Genomic DNA, 25,878 nt, shown 5'->3' on the forward strand with positions numbered 1-25,878 from the left:
TCTGTCCCATGTTTAGGAGTCCCAGGCTGTTTAGATATTGCACCCATGAAGACAGTTGTGGGACTTGAATGCGGTCTTATTACCTTCTCTTGTCCTCCTTTCTAGTTATTCTATACACATTTTGGGTGGGAGCAGAGAAGAGGCCAGATGAGATGCAGTTAACTGATTGCTGAGGTATTTTGCTAGGACACTAGTATTGTGCAAGTGAGCCAGAGAGTAAATCATGCTGGTGGGAGAGTGAGAGCTGCTATACGGGAGAGATAGAATGGTGTGAGAAAAGATGCCAGGCAGCCAGTGCCGTGGGCTCTCAGGCAGTGAAAAGGGAATAGGCATGGGCATCATTTGGCTGCTCTGCAGTACCTAGTGCATCCAGTGCAACCTCAACTTGTAAAGTAAATGCAAGACAAAACATGTTGACAGGGGGGAGTGTTTCCACACACAGTGTTGAACTAATTCTGAACGAAGTGCTGTGATGCACTGTGGATTTCAAAAGGGACTGCAGACACAAATTCACGGAAATCCTTTGGTATCTATTAAGTGCAGTGATTCATGTGCAAACTGTTTCAGGATGCCCTTAAACTGATGATTGTTCTTCAGGTTTCAAATTTACTTGGGAAAAGATAATTCTTTCCTAAGCTTCTTTCAATGCCTGCTGACTGAGAAACTTTGTTCCAACTCAGTAAAGCAGTTCTTGCTTCAAAAAGCTGCTTAAACAAGATAAGTAAGCTCAAGCAAGCTAGGTCCAAGGAAATGCTGAAAAGAGTTTACCTATGCACTGCTGCTTACAGCAGTCTGCTGGGATTGCGGCATTACTGAGCCTTTGTCAGTTAGAAGGCAACTTGATGGCCATCTAGCCCTCTGGCTTAAAGTAGGGTGAATGCTAAATTCAAACCAGGCCTCTCAGGGCTTACCCACTTGGTGTTTGTAAACTTGTAAAAAGGGTGGAGACTCCACAGCCTCTTTTGACAACCTCTTCCAGTGTTTCATTATTAAATCGATAGTTTATTAAATAGTAATGTTTACGACATGTAGAAAATAAAATTGTGATATAATTATGTAAGTGGTAAGTCGGTATCACTAATTCTGGGACTATAAAAATAGGATACAGAAGTCAAGCAGAGTATCCATCAAAACACTCTTACCTTGAAAATTCCGATCTTTGACTGTGATGGAAACAAGGTTGGCTTTTGGCTTCGAGCATGTTAATTTGCCAGCAATAAGGATTTCTAAATAGTTTGAGGCCATTTATTTTTTTTTAGAGTAATAATGCAAATACAGCAAATTGCTCCATCACCTGAGTATTTTATTTTGGATAAGCAGTACTCTGGCAGTATTTCAGATGTAAGAATTTAGAAGAGAATAACTGCCTGGCACTGCTGATAATTATTTTTAGCATGACAAGCAGCTGTCTCCAGATGGTGGTGTGTCTTCCACTTATCTACTGTAAATGGAAACATGTACCACAGTAGTAATCTAAAGCTTCTTGTAACTTGTCTGTCTTTGTTTCAGCTTTGGTTTGCTTTCGTTAATGGATTTTCTGGGCAGATCTTATTTGAGCGATGGTGCATTGGTCTGTATAATGTGGTAAGTGCTACGTGTTTTGACTTGATAGTGCTCGGGACTTGTGTGTTATTTTGTTGCATCCCATTTCTCACAGGTAACGGTCTTGGATGTATATCGGGAAAGGTGAGTTCATTTGTAAGAGCCATTTTGAATCCGCTCTGAGGTAGATAAAAATTCACTTTGGATGGTGTTTTTATCACAAAAATAAATTTGGGAAAATGACTTGAAAATATGCATGTTTGGCCTAATACGATGTCCATAAAACTTTGCAGCTTTTAGATTGAATTTAATTTCCTCTTCAAAAGTGTCTTCAGTCTTTTGTACTGAATATTTTGCTGGCTGTTCATGTTCAAAATAGATACAGAGTCTTAATCTTTGATTTTGGACCTTTTTTTTTTTCCCCTCAGACCCTGTAACAGTAGGGTGCTCAGAGAAGTGTCACGCAGGTGCTTTGGGTTGGCTCATGCTATATTAGGTACGGAATGGGATGTAGCATTGCCATGTCACCAGCATTTCTCACTTGACCCAAGAGCAGGTTGTGTCAGTCCAGGAGTGATTTCTGATTTTTGCCGTGCTCTGCAGTGTGCCACACTGTGCCACATGTCTTTATCACTTTAATTAATAATATTATTTGATCAATAACATCGATTAAAGGCTTGAGGATTTCTGGGACCAAATTCCATAGCATACCATAGACCTGTGCTGGTGTTTTCCGCACTGTTACCTTTGTAACGTTGCTGGTAAGTGCCCTGGCGTCTGGATTTATAAGCCATTAGGACGCTTTGTTAGTGTTGAAAAATCCTTTGCATTTATCTTTGGAGGGAGGAAATTTAATTTTTTTTCTTTAAGCAGACTCATTCCAAATATATGGTAATATAGAAAAAGCGAGCAAATTATCTCTATCAGTGAGTAGTATTAATGGAAACACTTAACTTCTGTCACATTAATCTTAAAAATGATGGCACAAACCCTCATATTCCATAAGATTTCATATTCTTCATGGAAGATATTTATTCAGGGATTTTCCACTCCCTTGATTCTCTTCATCCTAATTTCCTGACTGTTACTCAGTCTCTGTCATTTGTGTTTAGATATTTGCATCTATTATCTTTAAACCTGATTTGATGGATCTACCTGCGCTACATAAAGCTCATGTATGAAACTCTCATCTTCTAGAATCAGTGAAGTAGAAATTAACCCTTGTTTTGTAAGTTGGTGTTTTCTAAAATTAGAACTGGTTACGTAGACTGGTGAAGAATCAAGTGCTGGTAGGGCATTGGGGACTTCTGCAATTTGAAGGGGTTAGATTTTAAAGTGGTTTTATCTCTGTCATTCTCTTCTGTGCAGATTAACCCTTTGTTTCATGAGTAGTCTCATTAAAATGTTACGTGTAGGAAATAATAGTAGCATTGTAATTCTTGCTTCTGCACTGGTTCACGCTGCAAGTTTACCTTCATAAACAAAAACACTAGAAGATTTACTTCGAGTGAGAATGTTAATGCCCCAATAAAAATGGGAAACGTGGGGAAATACCTTAATGCTGTATGAGATAGTGCCCATTTTTTTTGAATATATTGGACCAGTGATCTTAGTTTCAATCCCCACCCCCAGCCTGCTGCCATTTTAACCATCTGGTTTATCACTTTATGAGCAGAAGCAGCAGATTCCCAGTTGGATCTAGGGATGTAATTATTGATTCTCACTAGTTTCTAGTCCTCTGTGTTTCTCTTTGTGTACTACCCGACTGCCAGCTCACTGCTGGTGGGAGCCACAGCTCAGCTTTTGCAAGCATGCACACACGCTAGAAACGGTTCATCACTTCAAGCTGCTGCTTAACTTCAAGAACGCTTCTCAAACGGTTAAAAATAATGTATGTATAGGATTAGATATTATTCTTCTGATATAAACTGTTAATGTAAAAGGAAGCGAATGAAGTTTAGTTTTCAGACATGCACACTGGTATTATTTCCACGTTGTGCCTGCGCTGCAGACCGCAAGAAACGTGGATACCCAAGCTGGCTTTAAATGAGCTGCCTCAGATCCTGGAAACACTTTAAGAGCAGCAATGTGGGACTCGGCAGAGGCTAATTTACTCTGCTTCTGGCAAAGTGTCCTGCTGCCTCTCCTGGAAAGCTTCCGAGGCTCGGTCATCTAGGCGTCTGCCCATAGCACAGACACGTACTGCAGTTAATTTGTTCCTATCAGTCCATGCCTGCCTGGAGAATCCCCAAAGTACCATAATACAGAATGGCCTTTGTTTTTCAGTAGATTTTTTTTTTTAAATGTGATTTCCACATTTGCTTTGTCTATAAAGTTTGCTTTGGTTAAGCATATTACATATTTAATTACGGCTACAATTGCAGCTATATTTGAACCCATTCCCACAAGGCTTTCTTGAAAAAGTACACGTTGTCTTTCCTTTGCAAGCTGATGTGTTTTACCCTCCCTAGATTAGCTGGTACATCAGAAACTACTGATGCTTAACTACTTGTGTTTTAGCTAATTGATCAATAGTAAGAATTTTCTTTCATGCTTCTATTGTTTGTAAGTCAATATTTGAGAGTTATGAATTGCTGAAATTCATGTTTGGACACTTGAAAATTATGTCAAATAACACGCTAGTTGGTCATAAGTCTTCACTGAAGTCTGTGGGAATTTTGCTGTTGTCTAGATACTGATATATTATCTGAGATCCACTTAAAACTAATAGCTGCTTTTAATTAGTACATGCTTTCCTTTCAGATTTTCACAGCGCTGCCACCCTTTACTCTGGGAATTTTTGAACGATCGTGTACTCAAGATAGCATGCTTAGATTTCCACAGCTATACAAAATTACTCAAAATGCTGATGGGTTCAACACAAGGGTAAGGGAAAGTCTGTTTCTTTAAGAACAACAATGAACACTCTTATTTCCAGGTCTTTCTCATCAGAAAATAACTTATTCCCCACTGTTACTCCTGCTTCATTTAGCCACTGAGATTAAGGTTGTTCTGCCTCCCAGTTCTTTTCAAGGGATTGTATTTTTTTTGTTAAAAGAGAGTCCTCGTTTTTAAATAAGGATTTCTGATATGGCTTCAACTGAAACTCGTCCTGAAATCTTGATTCAAAGAAATATTTGTATATGAGTATGATTTTTCAATTCACAGCTACTGGTAAATGGTGAGTTTACCATTTTCATAGGAACTGGATAACATCGCCTTGATTTTATTTAATGTACGAGTTGTCATCGTGCTCTCTATTAGGGGGCTTTTTCACAGTTAGTATAGCTCTTCCCATAGTTCTTTCAGAAAATAAAATTTTGATTGGTTTATTTGGACTTCGACTTTTGAAGAACACATTTTACTTCATTTTGCTATTTAAATGCTGGAAAATACCAGCATTTGGTATTCTGTCTTTATTCCATAACAGTCTCACATCTAAATGTACTTCTGGTTCAAGGAAGCTGCATGACTGCTTTGTTTAGAGAGGAAATTGTAGAATATGTAAAGGTCTAGTTTGCAAAACAGCCTTATCTGTAAGTTAAAAATTGTGGGGCACAAAGTATTTGCTCTTCCAAGAAATAGAACATTTCACAGTATTGAATCAGTCTTTTAAAATCATTCTTTGAGGTAATTAAAGAAGGCTGACTCCATCTGTTTGCTGTATTTTGACGAAGATCTTAAATAGCAAGCATGCTGGCCTATTATGTTTTAAGTTGTTAGAATAAAACCATCCAACTGGACCAGTGTTTTCTTACGAAAGAACAGAAATTGTAGGAGGAAATAGATCCTGCAGAAGTTTAGGTATTTCACTTCAGGACAAACATCTTCTGACTCTAAACTACACAATGAAGTGTTTGTTAGGAGTTTGAGAGAGGTCAAGAGTTTTGGACTTTACTGACGACTTGGTTTGTTTTCCCTCAGGTTTTCTGGGGTCACTGCATCAATGCCCTGATCCATTCCATCATTCTCTTCTGGTTTCCACTGAAAGTGCTGGAGCATGGTAAGGGCTTCATTATTTCTTATGTCAGTAACTGATGTTCAGTCTTACAGAGCCCAGTGTGTTTGTGGAACGGGAGGTCGTGACAAGTCGCAAGAAAATAATACGGACAGACAGTTCAATGGGCTGTAGCTGCTGAACTTGGCTAGTTACCTAGTGGCTTTCAGAACTTACTCTAATTTAACGTAATTATTGTTCATATAGAAACTTTAATACTTGAAAAATTAAATTGCTGCTTTGCCAAAAAGTCTTACTCAAATACTGAATAATGTTCTATACAATGACTTTTTTTTTTGTAGTGGATTGAGATCTCCACTTTTTACTGTATAATGTTCTTACAGCAGCTGTATCACAACCATTTGCTTATATTTTGTTGGATCTTTCCCATTCCATAACACAGTACTGTAAAATGTAGGATAAAATACTACTGTTAAAGTAGTATTAAAGCCTGTGGAAAAAATGAATTGGCTGGAATGGAAGCAGACCAGATCAAGAGGCAGAGATATTGGGGAAATGAGACTTTTTGTTTTACAAATTAGGCTTATTAAGTCTTGCTTTCCATGAGAGGTAAAGCAACTACATGGTATTTCAGGGAACAGTAAATCCCATATGGTTTCTACCTGGCTTTACAATATAGTTGTGTGGGCAGGAAAAAACATGGGAAACCCGTTTCTTTTTACTGTTGTAAGAAATAGGATTAATCAGATGAGGAATTTGGGGCAGCAGTGGGGGGAAGAGTATTTACCTAAGCCCACGAATTTTTCAAAACTAAAACTCTTTCCTGGAAAACACTTATTTCAGGAAAACCACCTCAGCTCCAGGATGGATTAACTGGGGAGGAAGGTGAAAGGGAGGGAAGACGAATGCTCACATCAGAGGCGTGATAGTATATATACTTGTGGGAGGCAGGTTCATGTTTCTCTACCTGGCTGAGTAAAACATCGTATCCTTAAGTGGCAGCTTCACACGCTGTCTAATGGACCATACAGGAAGGGACTTCCCTTTCCTCTGGATGTAGGCTGGGAGCTCGGTTCAATTTTGGGGGAGGGGGACATTTTTACGGTTTGTTTCGATTTGAGGGGTTTTGTTGTTCTGTTTCACTATTTTTATGAGAATTGTTAATCTCAAATAACCCCTTTTTAAATCCAACTTCAGAAATTTCAGGCTGATGTCTGTAGTGGTTACAGTTAAAGAAAAATACAGGTTTTGGTTTAGTCTTCCATAAATGTTTTTCTAATTCCTAAATAGATAACGTACTTTTAATTTCAACAATTAAAATGGTAAGACTACAATATTTACCCGCTCAAATGGTAACTTTGAGTTCCTTTGAATAGGTTGCTTAGTTTGCTTTCTGAAGAGGAGTGAATATTGAATTTTCAAGTTTCTTTGTATTTCCAAGTGAAAAAGGCATTTCAGTGCCAGAGACAAAAATGTGCCATTAACTCTGGGATATGTTTTAACCTCTCGAGTTCCTTAGAATGTGAAGTGCATATAGCCCATGAACGGACAGTTGTATAGTTTTAGAAATTAATGTTCACTGAGCGTCCTGCTGTTCTCGTTAACAGAAATACCATTCCTTTAAGGACCGCTTAGCCTCCCAAAGTGGAAGGTCATGGAAATCACTGGGAAAAAAAGGCATTAACTTACTCCATTAAAATGTAACTTTAAAAAAAATTGAGACTTATACCAAAAATTATTCAATTACTTAAACATGCACTGTCATGTTGCACTCGAGTAATATACTGGCAGAGTCATTAGGTCAGTTTGTTCTAGATCTATCAAAACCAACGTGTGTTTAGGAATGCCTTTTTCTGAATAAAATGAGACTTCTGGCATCAGCAGGGCTCATTGGACATGGAAGGCTCAGTTCTCTAATGCTCTTCACTTTTTTCATTGACACTAGGGGAAGCAGCAAAGTGACTGTTAAAACTTAATGTCTATTTGTGAATGATGTGGTAAATGCCTGAAGCCAGAGTACCGGGGGAGGAGCTGGGCTGATAGAGATTCCACTGGCTGGAAACCAAATCAATTCCTAACCAAGCTGTCTCAGGCTTTAGCTCCTATTGCAGTGTTCATGACCAGTCTGTCTGCTGCTGTTTCTTAGTAATTGGGGTTCAAAAGAGAAAAGAAAGCAGGGATATAGAACCAGCAACTTCTGGAAAATATTCACAACCTGTTAGTTCTTCAGAGGCAACCACATGTGGCCATTGTAGAAGAAAACCCTAACAAGTAGCTTGGGGTTACTGCATGCTGACTAAATATGTAGTCTTTTTACCCATAAGCTGGTCGGAGTCTTCACCACAAAAGCCAGGGTGTCAGGGACTCTTCTCTGTAGACTTGAAAGCTTACTGATCTTGGAGACCTACGTTATAGGAATGTAGTTAACTAAGTAGATGAACCTAGTTTAAGAATGTCAGATCCAGTTTTGCAAATAAATCTAGCAAAACAGTACCCTCATAGTAGAAGCAGTGTGCTAGGCAGTATGTGTTTAGGAACAGGTCCAAGGTTTTATCTTAAGCCTTTTTCATCCCTGCTGTTTGTGTATTTCTTTAGCAGTTATCTTAAAACCTGTGAAAATAGCAATACTTACTATGCTTGAGTAATGCTTGAAAGCTCCTGTGAGTACGAGTTCATTTGGCATTAGCGTGGCTGTCGAATGTGCTTTCATGGTGTTCCGATTTTATTCAACAAGGGCTAAGAAAGACTGAACAGATATTTGAAGTGTTGCCAAGGTTGGCACTTTCAAATGATAGATTAACATGTACTTACCCTTGTGCACACTGACTAGAGAAAGGGTGGGTGGAGACTGAATGATGCTCGATTACTGAATTAACCTCCAGTAAGGTATTTTAGATGTTACATGTGTCCTTCATAGATGAAATTTTTGCATTTTTTCTTAATTCAGCTCTATGTCACCACAAATCACCTGGTGTTTTACAGGCTTTTTCTTCACAGGCATAGCAAATAATGGGATTTGTTAGAGGTGTCAATTGTACAGAACAGACAGCGACAGAATTGACATGACATACCTCAGCTCTTATAGGCAAATTACACATTAGGGTCTGGCAAACACTTCCCCTTTCGCAAGGACAGCTTCTCGCAGCTACAACTATGGATATACATATGCTCTATCCAAGCATCGCGGATAAGGCCTGGCTTAGCAAAACTTCTGCATTACCATGCTTTTAAATGTTCTAAAAAGCAAGATTGGGACTGATTAGTTTCTCCTGAAAATCTCCTTTTTTTTGAAACGAGGCTGGAGCAGATTGCCCAGAGGAATGGTAGATGGGCCATCCCTGGAAGCATTCTATGATTTCATCTGTTTTGTTGGTAAACTGATAACAAATGATGTGGTAACTTTTGTTTTTCTTTCAGATGCGGTATTCACAAATGGCCAGGGAATTGACTATTTATTTGTTGGAAACATAGTTTACACTGTAAGTTTATGTATCCTAGCAATTTTTTAATGATAGAATTTTTTCATAGCTTTTTTTATACTATGAGAAAATGGTGTAAACCAGAAGAAAGCGTATGAGTAAAATAAAATCAAACTTTACTCCGTATGCATGATTTTCCCCCTTCTTTTTTCATTTCTTTTTTTTTTCACAGACATGCACGAACAGTATCTTCTGCTCTGTCCTTCCCCTATCCCACACTGCCAAGGCCCTGGGTTGGTACCTAAATGGTAGTAACTTTTTAGGTGTAAAGGGGAGATTGGACCGTGAACACCTTTGAATTTGAGAGTGTTAGTACTGAAGTTGACTCTTTTCTTTTTTCCTTGCAGTATGTTGTAGTCACTGTTTGCCTGAAAGCTGGCTTGGAAACAACTGCGTGGACTAGAGTAAGTACTTTTCATTATCTTTTATTTTATTAGCACACCTTTCTCCCTAATGAGTATTAATACAGAAAAAAAGTCCTAAAAATCGTTTGAAGCTTCAGTGTTTTAATTGGATCTCTCACCTAAGGATAAACTGCTAAGCTCCATAATTACAGGATGTGAGAGGAGAATGAACTCGTAGATCACACGATGCGTGTGATGAAAAAGGACAGCCTGTCAGAAGTGGGAAGAGAACACTAAAAGTATATTGCCAACAACTCTAAATATTTAAAATGGAGAAAAACTTGCATGAAATCAACATACTGCTGTAATTGCTTAAGGAAATAGATCAAGAACATAATCTTTGTACTCTGTATCCCCTTTAAAAATTAATGCAATAGGGAATGAAAGGTGTCTGCCCACAGATAAACAACTGGGCTTTGAAAATGTCTTTGAAGCCAGTAGAAAGCACTAGTGACTTCACATTGGATGAAATTTTTTGTTTGGAAACTTAGCGTAATAAGGATGTTAGTCAAATGGTTATGTTGATTCCTAGATTTGAGTCATTTACTTGCAGTGAGTGTGTGCTCTGACTGGTAGGTGTCAGAATCTGGCAGGGCAGTGACCTCAAGAGAATATGGGGGGTAGGAGGGTTCCTGTGTTGATGAACCTTCAATACCTTTCTCTCCCTTTCTTTCCCCCAGTCCCACTGAAATACTGGTCTTTTGATTTTTCTTTTTCTCCACACCAATGAGACACCTTACAGAAATCTAGTTTTCATGACATACTAGGACACTCTGCCCTCAAGACCAAGCTGTTTTGAGGACTCTCATGTTCTTATTTTACCAGTTTCTTGGAGGGTCTTGGCTTAGAGCTCCTAACCTCATTGTTTCTTTTAGTTGTAAAATGTTTTCTTTCCTTCCTCACAGAGAAATTAATTAAATATAATGAGCTGATGTCTGTTTTGAATTTTAAAGATGAAATGCTATCTATATGGGCTATTTAATTATTAGGTATCTAATATTCTCTGGCTCATCTGAAAATCTGTTCTTTTAGTGGTGTTGCTTATGCATAAGTTTTATGTTGTGTACCAACACTTTAAAATGCAAAAATACTTAAACAAATTAATCCCTCATGAACTAGAAGAAGATATATCTAAGTCTGCATTGGAGGCATGTGAGTGTGTTTAGATCCTGTTATGTTGTGAATTATTTGATGCTTCCTCCTCTTTCCCCTTCCCTGGGTAATTGGTGGCTTTTCAGTCACATAAGGATAATGACGATCCCCTCTTTTGTAAATTTTACTTTAAAAGATAACATAATGTTTAGTAGATCTCTGTGCTCTTTAACACTTGCATTTTATAGAGAAATTATTGTTATGCACAGAAAAGTTGTGTTTAGAATCAACTTTTTTCTATATACACTTCTAACTTCTGTCCCTTTGCTTGAACCACTGACTCTCATCATCTTTGTAATCTGATGTTGGTTACAATTATTGTTTCAGCTGTGAGTGAATCAACACACAAAATCTTTAGGTTACTTGAATAGTATTAAATGTACAACATTGAGTTAAGCCCCTTCTCCATCATCAAGTGGATTGGTTACATGCAATTTGTTCTTGAGAGTGAGAGGGGCACTGCCACTTGGGAGAACATGATGAGTTCAACTGAAAGCTTTAAATAAATAATGCAGATTCAAAGTGTTTGGGAGCCTGGTATATCCAGTAGGTAGTGTGGAAAGAAAGGCTTTGGTTAAAGTGGTAACATGATGCATGACAAAATCAGCACATTGGAGCCATGTGGAGCAGCTTCATGTTACTTGTTACCTATCTGGAACACTGCAGTAGACTTTCACAAACACTTACAGCTTTCTTCACTGTTTTACTACACTACATGAACTATTTCCGGTAAATAGTTACACGCAAGATAGCCATACAGTATGTCTAGTTTTTATGGCAGAGCACCTTGTTTTCTTTTTTCTGACTGTCATTCATTTAATACATCTGATGGGACTTGTTTCTGCTTTGCACACGAATTCTACAGGGGTAAATGACAGAGATCAGAGGAGAATCAACAGCGCAAAGGGTGGAGTGAGTGTGTAAGGAATATTTCCAAGCAGGGCAAGGAGGGCTCTTCCTGAAAGCAGCAGGTCTTTTAAAGGTAGAGAAGCAATTCATGGGGGTACAAGCCTGAGATGAAGAGATGATTGGGCCAACCATGAGAAGAAGATAAAGACAACATAAACTTGAGTAGTTTTTGGCTGAGCTGGAAAGGGCAAGGTGAAGAGTTGCAAAACTCAAACTGTCCTACCAGCAGACTGGAAAGAAAAACAGAAGGGAAACAAAAGAAAAAAAAAATCATTTCACTAGCATAAATACACCTCCTACAAAACAAGAGTATTTCTTAAATTGGTTTCCCTGCTTGCTTTTATCTTTACTGTTTTAATCATAAAGTCTGTAGGAGTCTGCGGCTTGTAAGCATCAGTCCAGGCTATTCTGAGCCTTCTGTCCACTTGTTTGGAGGGAAGGCTGTGGCTCAAGAGAAGGTGTCGTATCCTTTTGGGAAAGCAGTGCTGGTGTTTTCTGCCATTGCATGGGGCTGGCTTTCCTTAAAGACAAATTCTTGCAGGAGCCTTGCAGTACTTGTTCTTTGGGGAGCTGAGCACTACAGTTGCTCACTGTGGCAGGGCTTTATTTTAGTCAGAATCTTCACATGAATTGTCCCTAATTTTCAGAAAAGCCAGTAGACTGAAAGGATAAAAGCCCCCCTTTCCTCCAAGTGCAAAAAAAAAAATTAAATAAGTCCTTCCAGTCTCTTAGTTTTATTCACATTAAAACTGAATTAAAAATAAAGCAGTTGCCGGTCAGATGTCCTGGGTGAAACAGAGTAAATAGCAAAATTTGAAAACACATCTTCCTGCCCACTGTGTCACTCTAGAAAGGGGCTTTATTCTATGTCCTGCTCATTAGCCCAGCAACTTTTAGAGTTGAACAAAATTCCAGCTTTCTGAAAGTGCCTGGAAGAGTGTTCTTTCCATTGCCTCTGACGTTTTGCTGTATGAATGCTTCTACTGTAAGGTAGCCTCCAGTTGCTCCCAGCTATCTGCCAGTCTGCACTGGCGTTGCAGACTCCTTGCTTGTTTGTTTTCACTGCCTCTGCTGGAGAAAGCTCTCCTTTCTGAGGGTGCTCAGTGCTTCCAGAGGAGGAGCAATCTTCTCCTCTTTCCAGAAGCTTGCGTCTACCTCACAGAGGGCAGAACACAATACTCAGACACACTGTTCAAAAAGTCAACAAACACAATCATCAAACAGAAAGTACGTAAAGCTGAGAACTAAGCAAATGCTGTGTCCACCATAGCAACCAGTGTGTGAATTCATTCCCATGTTCCTAAAACCAAATGTAATTAGTAATTAAGATTTATGCAGGTAATTCTCTGAGTTGGAGCCAAAGTCATCAGGCACAGGAGTCGTTGGCATCCAAAAAAGCTGGAGCCAATAATGAGCTCAGTTGCTTGTTACAACTGAAATTACTGATTCCATCCAGTGCTGTGTAAAAGTAAAACAGCTTAAATCATCCCGAACAGCAAAATAGTTTGCGTGTTTAGGAAAAATGACTTTCTTTAATGCAACTGAAACAAAGTCTGTGCTGGACATGTCCTTAGTCACTTTAATAGTACTTTTATTTACTCATAGTGAGTCTGCAGACTGAAGAACTTGTAAAGATGTAAACTGCATTGCATATCTATAAATCACTTAGGACACTTTTAAAACAAAAAAAACCAAAGCTGATCAATGGATGTCGATTGTTGTAGTGTATTACACAGCACTGAATCTTCCTCTGTGAAAGGTACGTGAGTGGTGCCCGTGGCTTGTATGCATACACTTTGCCATAAGGGATTTGTCCATGTGAACTTTAACCTGAGCCTTTGAAAACTTCTACCTTGATATATGTGTTGAACCTGGCACATGCATGACGGGAAGCAGGAGCTAGATGAGAGAAATCAGAGTTCCAAGGAAAATCTGATGAGTTTTTTGAGCTCCAAGTAAGACAGATTGGCTGAGAAGTCTATCTGCCTGCCCTGTCGTGAGGCAAAGATTAAAGAGGAGGAGAGCTGGTTTATGTTGTTTAAAGAACCCATGCTACTGGCCTGAAACCAAGCGCAGTAGACAGGCCTGAGTGAGACCGACAGAGACCTGAACAGAGAAATATCTATAGGTTTGGATGAAGGAAGTGCCCTGTGTTGACTCTCCTTCTTTCCTTGCTCCTTGACAGTTCAGTCACCTGGCCGTCTGGGGAAGCATGCTGCTCTGGCTGGTGTTCTTTGGTGTCTACTCAGCCATCTGGCCCACCTTTCCCATCGCACCGGACATGCTGGGGCAGGTCAGTACGAATGCTTGGCTGCAGGGTAAGATGCTCAGCACAGCGTCCCGCTGCCACTTGCTGCTTCCTGAATGCTCACACAATGCTTGGAAAGGAATTGTGCTCTAGTAAGAGCACTTGTACTTCGTTTTAACCTTTTCTTTTTTTTAAGCCCTGCATTCATTTAGCTTAATCTCCTCATTAGAAGAGCTCTTTTTCTCCCCAAAAGTGACCTCATACGTGATTATATGCACTGTGGGTACTGTATGACAATTCTCCATTCACTCGGATAGCAGTGAGACTGGCTCTTTCTTTAGTGCTTTCCTAGTAAGACTTTGTGTATTTGACAAAATGCCAGGTAGACACTTAGTTTATTTGGTTTGGGGTTTTGTTGTTTGTTTTTTTTTTTTAATCGAGGGTTCTTTCTCTTCCATGTACTTTGCTTTTGTATTTTTCCTTTTTTCCTGCATTCGTTTAAAACAAACCTGAATTTACTTGAGACTAAGATGACATGGTCAGAAGCAGATGGGAAGCTGATATGTTACTGGTCCCATTATAATACTAGAGGAATTTTGGATTTGTTCCTTCAGTGTCAGCTGAGTTCCAGGTGGTGAAATTTTCACTTTGGTGTCATTATTTCAACCTGTGGTGAGAAGACTGAGTCATGAGCCTGTCAAAATCACTCAAGAGCCTTGTGCATATTTAAAATAGGGGGTTAACATGAACAATGAAAGACTTAATAAATGCATGGTAAAAAGTTATTCTGTAGAAGTGGAACTGCTGTCAAGATGAGCAGAAAAAGGCATATTGTAATAAGTTTAGAATTTTCTTTAATGCAAAGATGCTGTTTATGATATAGAAAGAAGAAAAGCAAACTAATAATTTTGACAAAGAATCTTAGCGTGTTTAACTCATGTCATCCTCTTGTATCATAGAATCATAGGGTTGGAAGGGACCTCTGGAGATCATCTAGTCCAACCCCCCTGCCAGAGCAGGGTCACCCAGAGCAGGTTGCACAGGAACGCGTCCAGGCGGGTTTTGAATGTCTCCAGAGTTGGAGACTCCACCACCTCTCTGGGCAGCCTGTGCCAGTGCTCTGCCACACTCAGGGTAAAGAAGTTCCTCCTCATGTTTAGGTGGAACTTCCTGTGTTCCAGTTTGTGCCCATTACCTCTTGTCCTGTCCCCGGGCACCACTGAAAAGAGCCTGGCCCCATCCTCCTGACACCCACCCTGTAAGTATTTATAAGTGTTGATAAGGTCCCCCCTCAGTCGTCTTTTTTCCAGACTGAAGAGACCCAAATCCCCCAGCCTTTCTTCATGAGAGAGGTCTTATGTCCTAATCATCTTGGTAGCTCTCTGCTGCACCCTCTCCAGCAGTTCCCTGTCCCTCTTGAACCGGGGAGCCCAGAACTGGACACAGTACTACAGTACTATCATTTTGTACTACAAAATGGTAATAAAAACAGCCAAGTGTTGGCAAGCCAATTAGAGATTTTTTGAGGTTACTGTCATGTTTGTACAGAAGAGCAGTCGGGCATGATTTTGCTACTGTTCTGGCCTAATACTTATTTTATTATGTTGTGCTAAAACACTGGGGATAGTGGAGGCTATGGTAGATTTTCATGGACAGCTTTTTTACAGGAGAGTGACAGCTGACAGGCTGGGATCAGCAAGGAAGTGACTGACAGACAAAGCCCCACTCCTCTGATAGTATTTCATGGTGATCTTGTATATCTAGCATCAGTAGCTCTAATTCATGTTTTCATACATCAAGCAGAAATTTGACTTGAGTATCATGCAGAGCTATGAACTACTTGTCCTCTACGGCAGACTCACGGTTTGTGCTTTCTAAGGCTGACGTTAATGGTATAAGGTGGGCTGTTCTTCATCCAAAAGGGTCAGACTATCGGCTTTAGCTTGGTGTTGCATTTTTGATTCTAAAAGTAGCTCCCATTTTTTTTAACTGTAACTGCAACAAAATTCATTTGCGCTGACATAAACCACAGGTCTCCAAACAAAAGCTTCATGTTAATAAGTCTTGGTTTTGCTTGACTATGTTTTTGTAAAGTGTTTCTATTTAAACTTTGGTTTTATGCTCTGGTTTTCTGACATCATGACTTGAGAAGTGATACTAATATCTTGCTGACATGAAAATAATCTAATGTACTTTTTTTTATGGAGAACACATTTACTTTAAGTCTCTAGTCCATACTTGTGGAGCTGTGTCCCTGGGCCAGTAATCATTAATCAAAGACATTAAGGATTGTTCATCATTCTAGAAAGACACTTTTTGAATACAAGCATTCAGAAATAGTCTGTTGTATGGCTTACAGTGTGTGTGTGTGTAACAATACCGTTCTATCGTAATTTTCGTTTATTTTTGAGAGAAGGAGCAGCAGTGGAAGAGAGTGGATTTTTTGTTTCCTTTATCCTTTCGTAAAATCAAAGAAAGCTACCAAGGTAAAGGGAAGTTGCCCATCACTTGGATTAATTTACACAAAGTCTCTTGAGTAATCACTTACTGTCATAAAACCAGCTTATGGTGAAATAAGCTGGGATGGTGCTAGGCTCTAGTCAGTAAAATGAATTGCCTTGCTGCTTCCCAGATCTAAGCTATTCCTTTACTCCTGCTATCTCCTTTTCTGCATTTACAAGTAATCAAGGTATCTTAAAACCAAAATGAGACAGTGAAAAGCTTACTTTGTTTTGGTTTTAAATCTTGCTAGTGTGTTTGTCTTCAAATAATCTGAAGTCCAGAATATTTTAGATCTTCATACTATGCAAATCCAGTTACACTTGAAGGGAGCTGGTTTTGACTGTAATACTCATCTAGCACCTGTGCCAGCCAGGACACTTTGTGCCGTCAGTAGAAGGCATAGAAGGTGCAAAAGAGTTTATTCCATCCATTCATGAAACGTCAGCATGGAGCCTTGCAGACTTTTAAGTATGTGAAAAGATGCTTTGTTTCTGGGATTTATTAAACCATTTCCACTAAGTATTTCTTTCTCTTGCCCATTATATCTTGAGCATTCTCACAGGGAAAATAATACCCCTTTTTTCCTCCTTGAGGGCAAAGGGAAGCAACTTAGTTATTCTCTGCTGTCAGAGTCAACATATTTCTTCTGTTTCCAGTATGGTATTCATAATAGAATACATGTAACATAATAAGACAAAGCTGTGATAAAAATCTCAATAGTCCTTAATAGAAGTTTTCCAATAGTGTGACATGTGGTACTTTGGAGGTAAACTCTGCCTGGTTTGAGGGAACCTTTTCAGTAACACAAATAATATTTTCCATTAGTAGTATCAGAAGCAATATTGTAAGACCAAGGAAGCCTTCTGATAGCTTTCTTTGCTTTCCTGAATATTTGTATGTTTCTAAGAGAAGTTCTTTTTGTATTTGCAGAGAATAGTGACATTGAGAAAAGTCAGTGCCTATTTTTCTGTCTTGTCAGGATACTGGTATGGGAGCTGACTGCTTTTTGAACTAGTGCTTCCAGATGACAGCATTTTGTACAACGTGTGAATCCTTTCCCACCTTCTAGTAGTAGTTATGCCTTACCACCACAGACTGTTGGAGACAAGTAGATGCCTATGTTTTTAAAAAGAGCTACCCACTTTGATACTCATTAATTAAGAGGTGGTAGAGAAATATGCTGCTCTAAGGATGTGAGTGCCTTTTTAATTATCCTTTTCCTGAATTTTTGGGGCTTGCGGCTCATAACCCAGTAGTATTTTGTTGACCAGCACCTTAGCTATAGCCCTGCCCTCATGCAGTCTTGGGTGTTCTGTTTGCCTGGGGGATGGGGATTGGATTCCCCAAAGGGAACAGGGAGCAATAACACTTGTGCCATTTCTTGCATATGCCATACAGGTGGTGTGAGTGAAATGCAGCTTTTCTTGTACAGATTTCTTCATAGGAATGTAGCCTACTTCACATTTATGGGAATAAAATGACGCTGTATAGGATCAAAGCCTGTGTGCAGGTATTCCCACCCATGCACATTCCTAGATACCTGTACCTGAGAGCATGTGTATGTATACAAGATGATGTTATATATGTGTGTGACAGTGATCATGCTTTGAGTCTTAATCCAGATACCGTCCAAGATGAAGAGCAATGGATATTTTCTTTCCCCACCCCAAGTTAAAACACTATTTTTAGTAGGAGAGTGGGAGTGACAGAGAGGAAGAGTGGGGGTGACAGGGAAGGGGTGTTCCCATCACCCCTCTGAAGCATCTGTCATTAGATGTGGATGAAGAAAGGAGTACTGTTGAGCTGTGATTTATTCTTTTTTAAAATCTGTTTCCCTTAATGTAAGTTTTGTGTTTTGTCTCTGCCTCATTAGTTGTTGTTACCATTAAGGAAATGCCTTTAGGAAGATTGGTATCAGTCTCATTTTTTCAGCTTGGAGGAGAAAGCGTAAAAGAATTGGGTGGTTAATCTGGTTTTGAGAGATCATACATTGTGGTTAATCCAAAATACAGGTTAGTAATTTCTAGATTTTTACACTTTTGCTTTGTGCTGTATGTGGTCATATCTCAAACTGGGGTTTAAGAATCATTTTGAGTTTGGAACCCATTAAGTTGATCTCGGGATGGCATTAGGAAGCTCTTTCTCATCTGAGGCCTCCAGCTTCCTGATGGCTGAAGGTATTGAAGTCAGAGATGCTGCACTTCCCAGTTACTTTTGTACAACCACAGTTGAGAGAAGGTTCATCAGAATCACAATCCAAATAATTGTTGTACTACCAGCACTGCTTTTGCACAGTGGGAACAGTTACGTGTAAGAGCTGCTCTCATGCTTTCACAGCTTTAATGGCAGGCTGGCTTTTTGTTTCCTAGTGCTGTGCACATCCTTGACAGAAGATTTTTTTTAATTTTTTTTTTCCCCCAGATAAACTGTCAAACTCTTGCTAGGTTATTTGTCTGCTTACTTAAAGACTTTAAGGAAGCTGTGCATCAGCTTCTCCTGGATTAAGGGTGGTTTTTAAAAGATCCCAGGTTGATCCATGTAATGTGACAGTAGCCAGACTTACTCACATTAATGGTTTGTCAAGAAAACGTCTGTCCTTCTTCTAGCAAAGCTTTCTATTGTTCTCTGTGTATGCCATTAGCAAGACAGGTTCACCTTAGCTATTTTACTAGGTTCTTGGCTTTTGAGGGCGGGAGATGATCTAGAGCATCTGATGGACTCTGGTTGCATGGTCAGTTTAGTAGCTGGCCTTTGGTCTGAAGTTTCTCTTAAATCTTGCTGATCCAGTTATTACTGAAGTGTGTGAGAAACCTGCATGGTTTGAAAGGCTTGGAAACAACACAAAACAATAACCAAAAAATCCTGGAGGCAAGATAATAATCATTATTGTAACATAATAAAGAGGTTTCACATTACTGCTCTTGCAAATCCACAATGAAATACTGACAGCTTGATGTACGCTTTCGTGTTTTCCGGAATATTTTTGCTTTTCTCTCTACATTTGAATCTTTTTCCAGAGGTCCCAGTTGTTGTTCTTTCTGGCTTCTCATATTTCTGCAGTTTGGTGCTAGTTAGAAAATTGGCTGTTCTGATTGTGGTTTGTTTGTCTGCAATTGGTTGCACATTAAGTTGTGGTGTCAATGTTTTGGTCGGTGGAAATGCCTCATCCAGCTGTTAGGCAGAAATCAGACTTTGCCTGCAGATTGAGGTCCTTAATGCCTGCTGATCATGTTTGTTTTTATTATTATACACAGCGGTCTCCATGGCATTTGATGTGGTTTTGGAACTTTTTCTGCAGTTTTGGACTAGGCTCTGAGCAGACGAATTAAGCTAATGAAGCATGCATATCTTTTTAAGCATCTGTTGAAGGGGAGTGGGTTTGTTGATTTTATGAGCCACACATGGCTTTAAGAAATGAATGTGTCACTTCTTGATCCCTGGCGTTGTGGTGTTCTATATTATACACAAAAAAGATGGAAAAAAAAATTTGAGATAAATTAATATAAATATTTTAATAACTTCTCAATGTGAAACTCATAGATTAAACATGCTTATTTTCTGGAGGCTAACCCCCAAAAACATGCCAGTTTATCTATGTGGCAACTTCGCAATGACTCTGTCCTAAGTATTTCTTACAGATGTCCCGAACTTATTTCCTTTTGGAAGTATTTCGTAAAGGCTTTAAAGCAGGACTGTATATGCAGCTGTGGCCAGCACTGTACTGGCATTTCCTACATAGAGCCATGTGAAAAAAGAGTTAAACCATGAGCATAAAAACATGTTCTGGTTTGGAAACTGGCATTGTAGAGCGAGGCAGTCAGCTGGCCTCCAGACATCTCTGAAGTCTTCATGTGCCCACCTTTGCTTTGGTCTTTATTCCTGCCCTGCAGAAGAACTGTGGGTAACAGGCGAGTCTGTCGGATGGGGGAGCAATAGGAAAGGTGAGTGGAGATAAATGGTTACCTGCAGGTTGTACAGATGGTACATAGGGTGTCAGCTGGTTTTCCTCCAGTGTTGCAGCGTAACCTGGACACTGGCCATGCTCTCTGAACAATGTTTGTTTGGAGATCAGATAGCCTTAACAAGTTTAAATGCTGCTCAGTAGCTTAAATAGAAATGCAATGTGCACGCAGAACGCTTCTGCATAATTGGCAGATTATCCAGATTTATTGGTTTTGGAGTGTGGTATAGTCATGTCCAAGAACAAACTCCTTCACTCAGGATAGACTTACCCCGCTCCATGGTAATGGACTGTGCTTCAAAAATCGAATCTTTTTTCAATTTGAAGTCCAGGGTTGCTCAATGTCCTTCAGAATTTCCCCAAATCGCTTTTTCATATATTTAAAAGTAGGGAAGCCTCGTTGCATGCTCATGGAAAGGTGTTTGGAAGATATCCTATTCAGTATTTTCTTAATTAGAAACATCTGGCTTTAAATTTAGAAAAGCAGCTACTGTATTGTACCAGAGGCAGTGTGTGCTAATACTCATGTCTACAAAAAGAGCCTGTGTTTTGAGCCACGTTGACGAGCAAGGACAAACCAAGAACGTATGGCTTGCCATACTGGATCAGAGCATTTCTGACACAGGCTGTGTTCTGTGTTAGAAACTTAGGGAGGAAAACCAAACAGCTTTGCAGTATGGGTTTGTCATGCATAACAAGGGTTTGTAGCATCTCTGCATAACTGGAGCGTAGCCGAACAGTTTTCGTGCCTCTTGCAAAGTGCTCAGCCTCTGTGGCATTTTTTGCAGATCAGCTTTGTAGGGTGAGTGTGCAACAGGGGGGTGGGTGGGGTGGCCTGGAGGGCAATGCAAAGAGGCTTCATAGCCAAGAGATCTGAGTCTGCCTCTGCACGCGTTCGCTATCCGCACTCCCCTCTCTGGTTGTCATACATGGGAACCAGCCACATTTCCAGGCAGCATGAAGGCATTGAGCAATATCCTATTCCTACGCGGACTTTATTGCTTAAATGGTCTGGCATGATGAGGATGGGCAGAGGAGGGAGGACATGAAAGTAGAGAGATCAATATGTTGTTCCTATCATCTGTAGGACACAAAGAAAGGAAGGTGGTAGGGTAATTGTGTATGTAAGATGGTTTTTTTAAAGAGCATTTAAGCTCATAGCAATGAAGCTGTGGCTCCTTTAGAAAATAAGAGGAGCAGCAGATGGGTTCTATTCCAGAGGGCAGGAGGTGACTGTCTGTGAGTTGGAATTAGTGGTTTTATAGCTTGCTTTGGTCACACTCAAGTTGCTTTGTTTTCTGATGGATGCAGGAAAGCCCAGATAGCAGATATTTGGTGTTTGATTGGGATGTTGTTCTTCCCTTCATTCCCTGGGGACAGGAGGGTCGTGTTATGTTTTTATTTGAATTTACGTATTATAAAGGGGTTTTGCTTGTAGGGGATTTTTTGTTTGTTTAGATGAATTTGTGCACCATTCCACTGTTTCTTTCTTATGCTGGATGGATTGCATTTTTGTAAGAGAAAAGCATAACTATTTCATATGGGAAAATATTTCCAGATCAATTTGAAACATACCTTTATTCCCTTTCCTCCCTAAAGTATACGTTTCATGAGATCATTTTTACCCAATTGTATTATGTCAAAACTTGATCCAAAAAGCCCTGAGGAGTGGAAATGATCTCTCTTATATTGTTCTAAGGCAAACGTGAGTACACAGGCTTCAGGAGTCATGAGGCTGGAAGGAGCGCAGCCCTCTCAAGTACCCTGCCTGCTGCCGTGGGTCAGCCGGTGCAATCCGTCCCCTACGGTGTTCCTGTTAATTCAGCAGCTGGTGGCAACGATGGTATCCTGTGCTGCTTCTCTGTCAGTGGACATGGACAACAAAAAGCAATTCTAATCTGAATGCTGTAAACTTTCGGAGAGCCTTTGAGTGTCTGTGTGGGAAGTCCAACCGCACCTATTTGGCTTGTAGAGTGTGATTTCTCATTTGGGTATATGTGTCACTTGAGCACTGGTGTTTCTATTCCAGTAACCTTGTCAGGAGGCATAGGAAGGAGACTGTGGAAAAGAGTGTGTTACAACAGTGGGGCTAAGCAGATACACACTTAAACTTCCAGAGAGCTGTATTTTCTTGAGAGTAGTACGTGGTTCGATAGGATTGATAGGAAACAAGGACAGAGAATCACAGAATGGTAGGGTTGGAGGGGACCTCTGGAGATCATCTAGTCCAACCCCCCTGCCAGAGCAGGGTCACCTAGAGCAGGTAATAAATAAGCAGAATAAATACAGGTGTTAACCATAACATAATGCCTGAAGTGTGAAGGAGCCACTTGTGATTAGATGTGCCACCATTGGTCTCTGTAGCATAAAACCCAAGAGTGGCACCTCTCAGTAGCTCCATGTTGGGAAATGAGTTTTTTCCACCATTAAGAACTGCAGTCACTTGCCAAGCATCTTGCAGGGCTCCATCTTGCACATGGGGGACACATCCCCCTTTTCTGGTATATGACTGAAGGCAATCTGATGTCTACTGTAGAGTCAGCAGGCCAAGGCAGAAGAGAGCTTGGACAGCCATGTTGTCACGCACACACAAAAAAAGAGACAAGGAAGTATAAATGTCCTTTCTCTACAGCATGGAGTGCTTCTTGGAGAATGCTGGGGGAGGAGAAGGAAGATTCAGTACAGTGGCTGAACTGTAGAATAAATGTTGCACTTGACCTGAAATGGCTTTTTTGTTTTCAATAAATCAGCCCAAATTCATGGTGCCAAACAGCATTTCTCATTTCTCTAAGGTACTTTCTACCACTTCTTACCCTGTTCAGTAACTTGGAGATGCCAAAGAAATGACCTAGAACAATATTATATGCAAACCTATTTCCTTCATCTCATTCTCTGAAGTGATGTATTCATTTAGATTTAAATCATGTGTTCAGAGCATTTCTCATTTTCAGAAGGTTTCTGGGAAGGAAGAGGATGAACACCTTCCAGCCCTCAGTTCCACCTGTAACAGTCTATGAGCTGCACCCGGTACTGAGCAAAGGGGATACTGAGGGAATGGAATTCTTAATTGGAGAGAGGGCGAGGAATATAAAGGGTCAAATGAAGAAACATTGGCTTTCAAAGTTTCCATACCATACTCAATTCACTTCTTGCCATTGCACAGGTGTGCAAAAATGTGTGAATGACTAGAAGAGAAGATAATGTGGTTTGCAGAGTGTAATTTTAGACTCTACAAAAAATGACCATCACCTTTGCAAGGACTTCACTTGTGCAGTATTTTGGAGTAAGCATCTGTTTTACTAAACATCTAAAGGGTTTTATTGTGTTATTTCTTTTATTAGTCCTCTGGTTCCTGTATCTATGTAAGCTGTTGCTTGCAGTGTTGTATCCAATAGCGTACGTACATACAGTAGAACAGCTAATATTTGGCATTTCATTTTCACGCATGGAAGAAATATTCTTGTTACGGGGTTCTGAGAGAATTTGAGAGATGTACCAAAAGGGATATTTTTAGGCTATTTCTATTTCAGAGAAGCATGAAAAGTAACCACTTGAAGGTTTGCTTCAACAGAAGCTGCATTCAGGGAAGTCCTTTCCAAATTCAAATGAAGTTTCTCCACTCTTATGATGTAGAAGTCAGAGGAACTGACGGTGGATTTCTTTGATAGTGTTACGCAGTTGACTTTCATTGCACTTTCATAAAATTACACATAAATATAGAAAGACATTTTACAAAATGGAGGAGGGAGAAGTGAGCATATGGAGCAGCAAGATAGATATCTGGTGGGGAGGGGAACAACAAAGAATGAGGCTCTGTCCAACAGTTTTCCTTAGGTGCTTTTAAGAAGTGCTGGTGTCATTTGGGGCTAGCCAAAATCTCATTGAACTCATGGATCTTGCTACTACTGTTCGTTCAGAATATACGTGAAGAGCAATTGAACTCCTGAACCACTGACATCTCCACACAGACCAAAAGATGTATGAAAGGCATCCACAAAATTCAAAATGTTTTCAAAGGGAGAAAAATATTACTAAGTGGCATGGAATTATAATGAAAAGTTAGAAAGAGCCAGGAAAGGGGACTGGGTGGGGGCTTTTAAATGAAACTATTGGCTGGATTTAGAGCTGGGACTGTGAAGAATAGGTGTGTTCTGGTCTTTTGATGTTAGTAGTCAGGAAAAGAAGTGTGTCATCATGTTTTTTCTGCGTAAGCAAGCAAAGTTGTTTTAAAGCCATAGGTAGTCTGCATCAGCTTCCAGTGAAAGTGGTCTGCAAGTACTCAAATTTAGGCTAGTGCTGGCTGTCATGGGCAAGAAAAAGTAAATGATAACCTGTAGTGGATCTGGATACTGGGGTTTATTTCAGAACCAGAACTCTTACCCTACTTGATTGTTCTCACTTGCTCATTCCTACCATGGTCTTATGTTCCCTAGGTCTCGACTTCCCTGCAGGGAGGTCATTGCTGGCCTGAGAAGGCTGGAGAGAGAGTTTGGTTGGTTCCTGCTGCGCCACTGTTGGCAGTGTTGACCACCCACAAGTGTTAGTGATCGTGGTCCCTGGCCATTTCTTGGCATTCATCTCTGCTTCTGTCCCTGTCCCTGTTCTCTGGGATCTTCTCCACTTCAAGGATCTTTTCCTGCATCTTCACGTTCTTTCCAGACCCCCTCTCCCATTTTTTCCCAAAACAATCTCTTTTTTCATGGACCCTTAGTTTTGCAATGGAACCCCAAGTCCCTGGTTTTCCTCATCTAAATAGTCTATATGCAGAAGCACAATACATGATCAGCCTTGTAATTGGGGGTAAAATCTCATGTTTCTCTATTAGTCAGAGGATTCAGGACATGCTACTTCTGTTTAGTCCAAATGTTACCAAAATTTGCAAACAGCCTGTATCAGTTGCAGCTAGAGCAGGCTTCTGTCTGAGAGCTCAAAATTTCAATTTTGGGCATTCAAATACACGCACACACTTTCCCGCAGTTGTTTGCTGCCTTCACACTTCAAGCTACTTTCTGCAGTGGGGTGTCAAGCAGTTTTTCTGGTGTTGTACATGCAGAAGAGAATTGACATGTGCCTCAAAATCAGTCTTATGTTCTTCAGCAGGAGTAAGTTTTTCAGGAGAGGCTCATCCTGGGATGATCCTTTGAACTCCTCCCATCCCAGAGTGCCTGCCGGTCCTGTGACTGTGGTGAGTAGCTGTGTCTCTCACAGTCAATCCTACTGTTTTTACTGGAACTACTTGAATAGTTTCTATTTGTAGGGGTTGCAAACTCAGGTCCATAGAATTTGTTGTGGTTTCAACCACAAGTCCTGAAATACATCAATTTCTCGTTGAAATATTCTGAAGGATCTTGTTAGTCTTGTTTAGGGGGAGGAAAATCCTCTCTGTGAGTCAGCCTAACTGGATAGATATGGTGGTGTGGGAACTTCACAAGAGAATACTCTTCCCAGAAAGCCAAACTGCTGTGTTCCAAGCAATCTGCTTTTTCCTGTGGCTCTAGGGGTTTAAAGAGTTGCTGAAATGTTCTTGTCCATGATGCTGGTGAAGTGCTGATGTAGCAAATATATTTATCATAAAAGGTTTAGTTCCTTTTCTCCCACACTCTTCTAGCAGAAATACATGTCTCTTGTTCTAAGGCTTTCAAGCCTCACATAATATACACAGTGTGTGAGGCACACACACCGTACAGGGTGATAATAGAGGGGAGAATGGGCTTCGTTAGTCA

The 25,878-nt window shown here is 40.1% G+C and overlaps 1 protein-coding gene across 6 annotated transcripts in view; it reads left to right on the plus strand.

Annotated features, from left to right (window-relative positions):
• Positions 1-25,878, plus strand: part of ATP8A2 (ATPase phospholipid transporting 8A2) — a 344,031-nt gene that overhangs the window by 234,976 nt on the left and 83,177 nt on the right. For all 6 annotated transcript variants that reach the window (XM_074568973.1, XM_074568941.1, XM_074568962.1 and 3 more), the window contains 6 exons: positions 1,510-1,584; positions 4,306-4,428; positions 5,467-5,545; positions 8,918-8,979; positions 9,327-9,383; positions 13,630-13,737. In XM_074568973.1, coding sequence (XP_074425074.1) covers positions 1,510-1,584; positions 4,306-4,428; positions 5,467-5,545; positions 8,918-8,979; positions 9,327-9,383; positions 13,630-13,737 — 504 coding nt within the window. The remainder of the gene's footprint in view (positions 1-1,509; positions 1,585-4,305; positions 4,429-5,466; positions 5,546-8,917; positions 8,980-9,326; positions 9,384-13,629; positions 13,738-25,878) is intronic.

This window comes from Larus michahellis, chromosome 1 (genome assembly GCF_964199755.1).
Source record: "Larus michahellis chromosome 1, bLarMic1.1, whole genome shotgun sequence".
Taxonomy (NCBI): Eukaryota; Metazoa; Chordata; class Aves; order Charadriiformes; family Laridae; genus Larus; species Larus michahellis.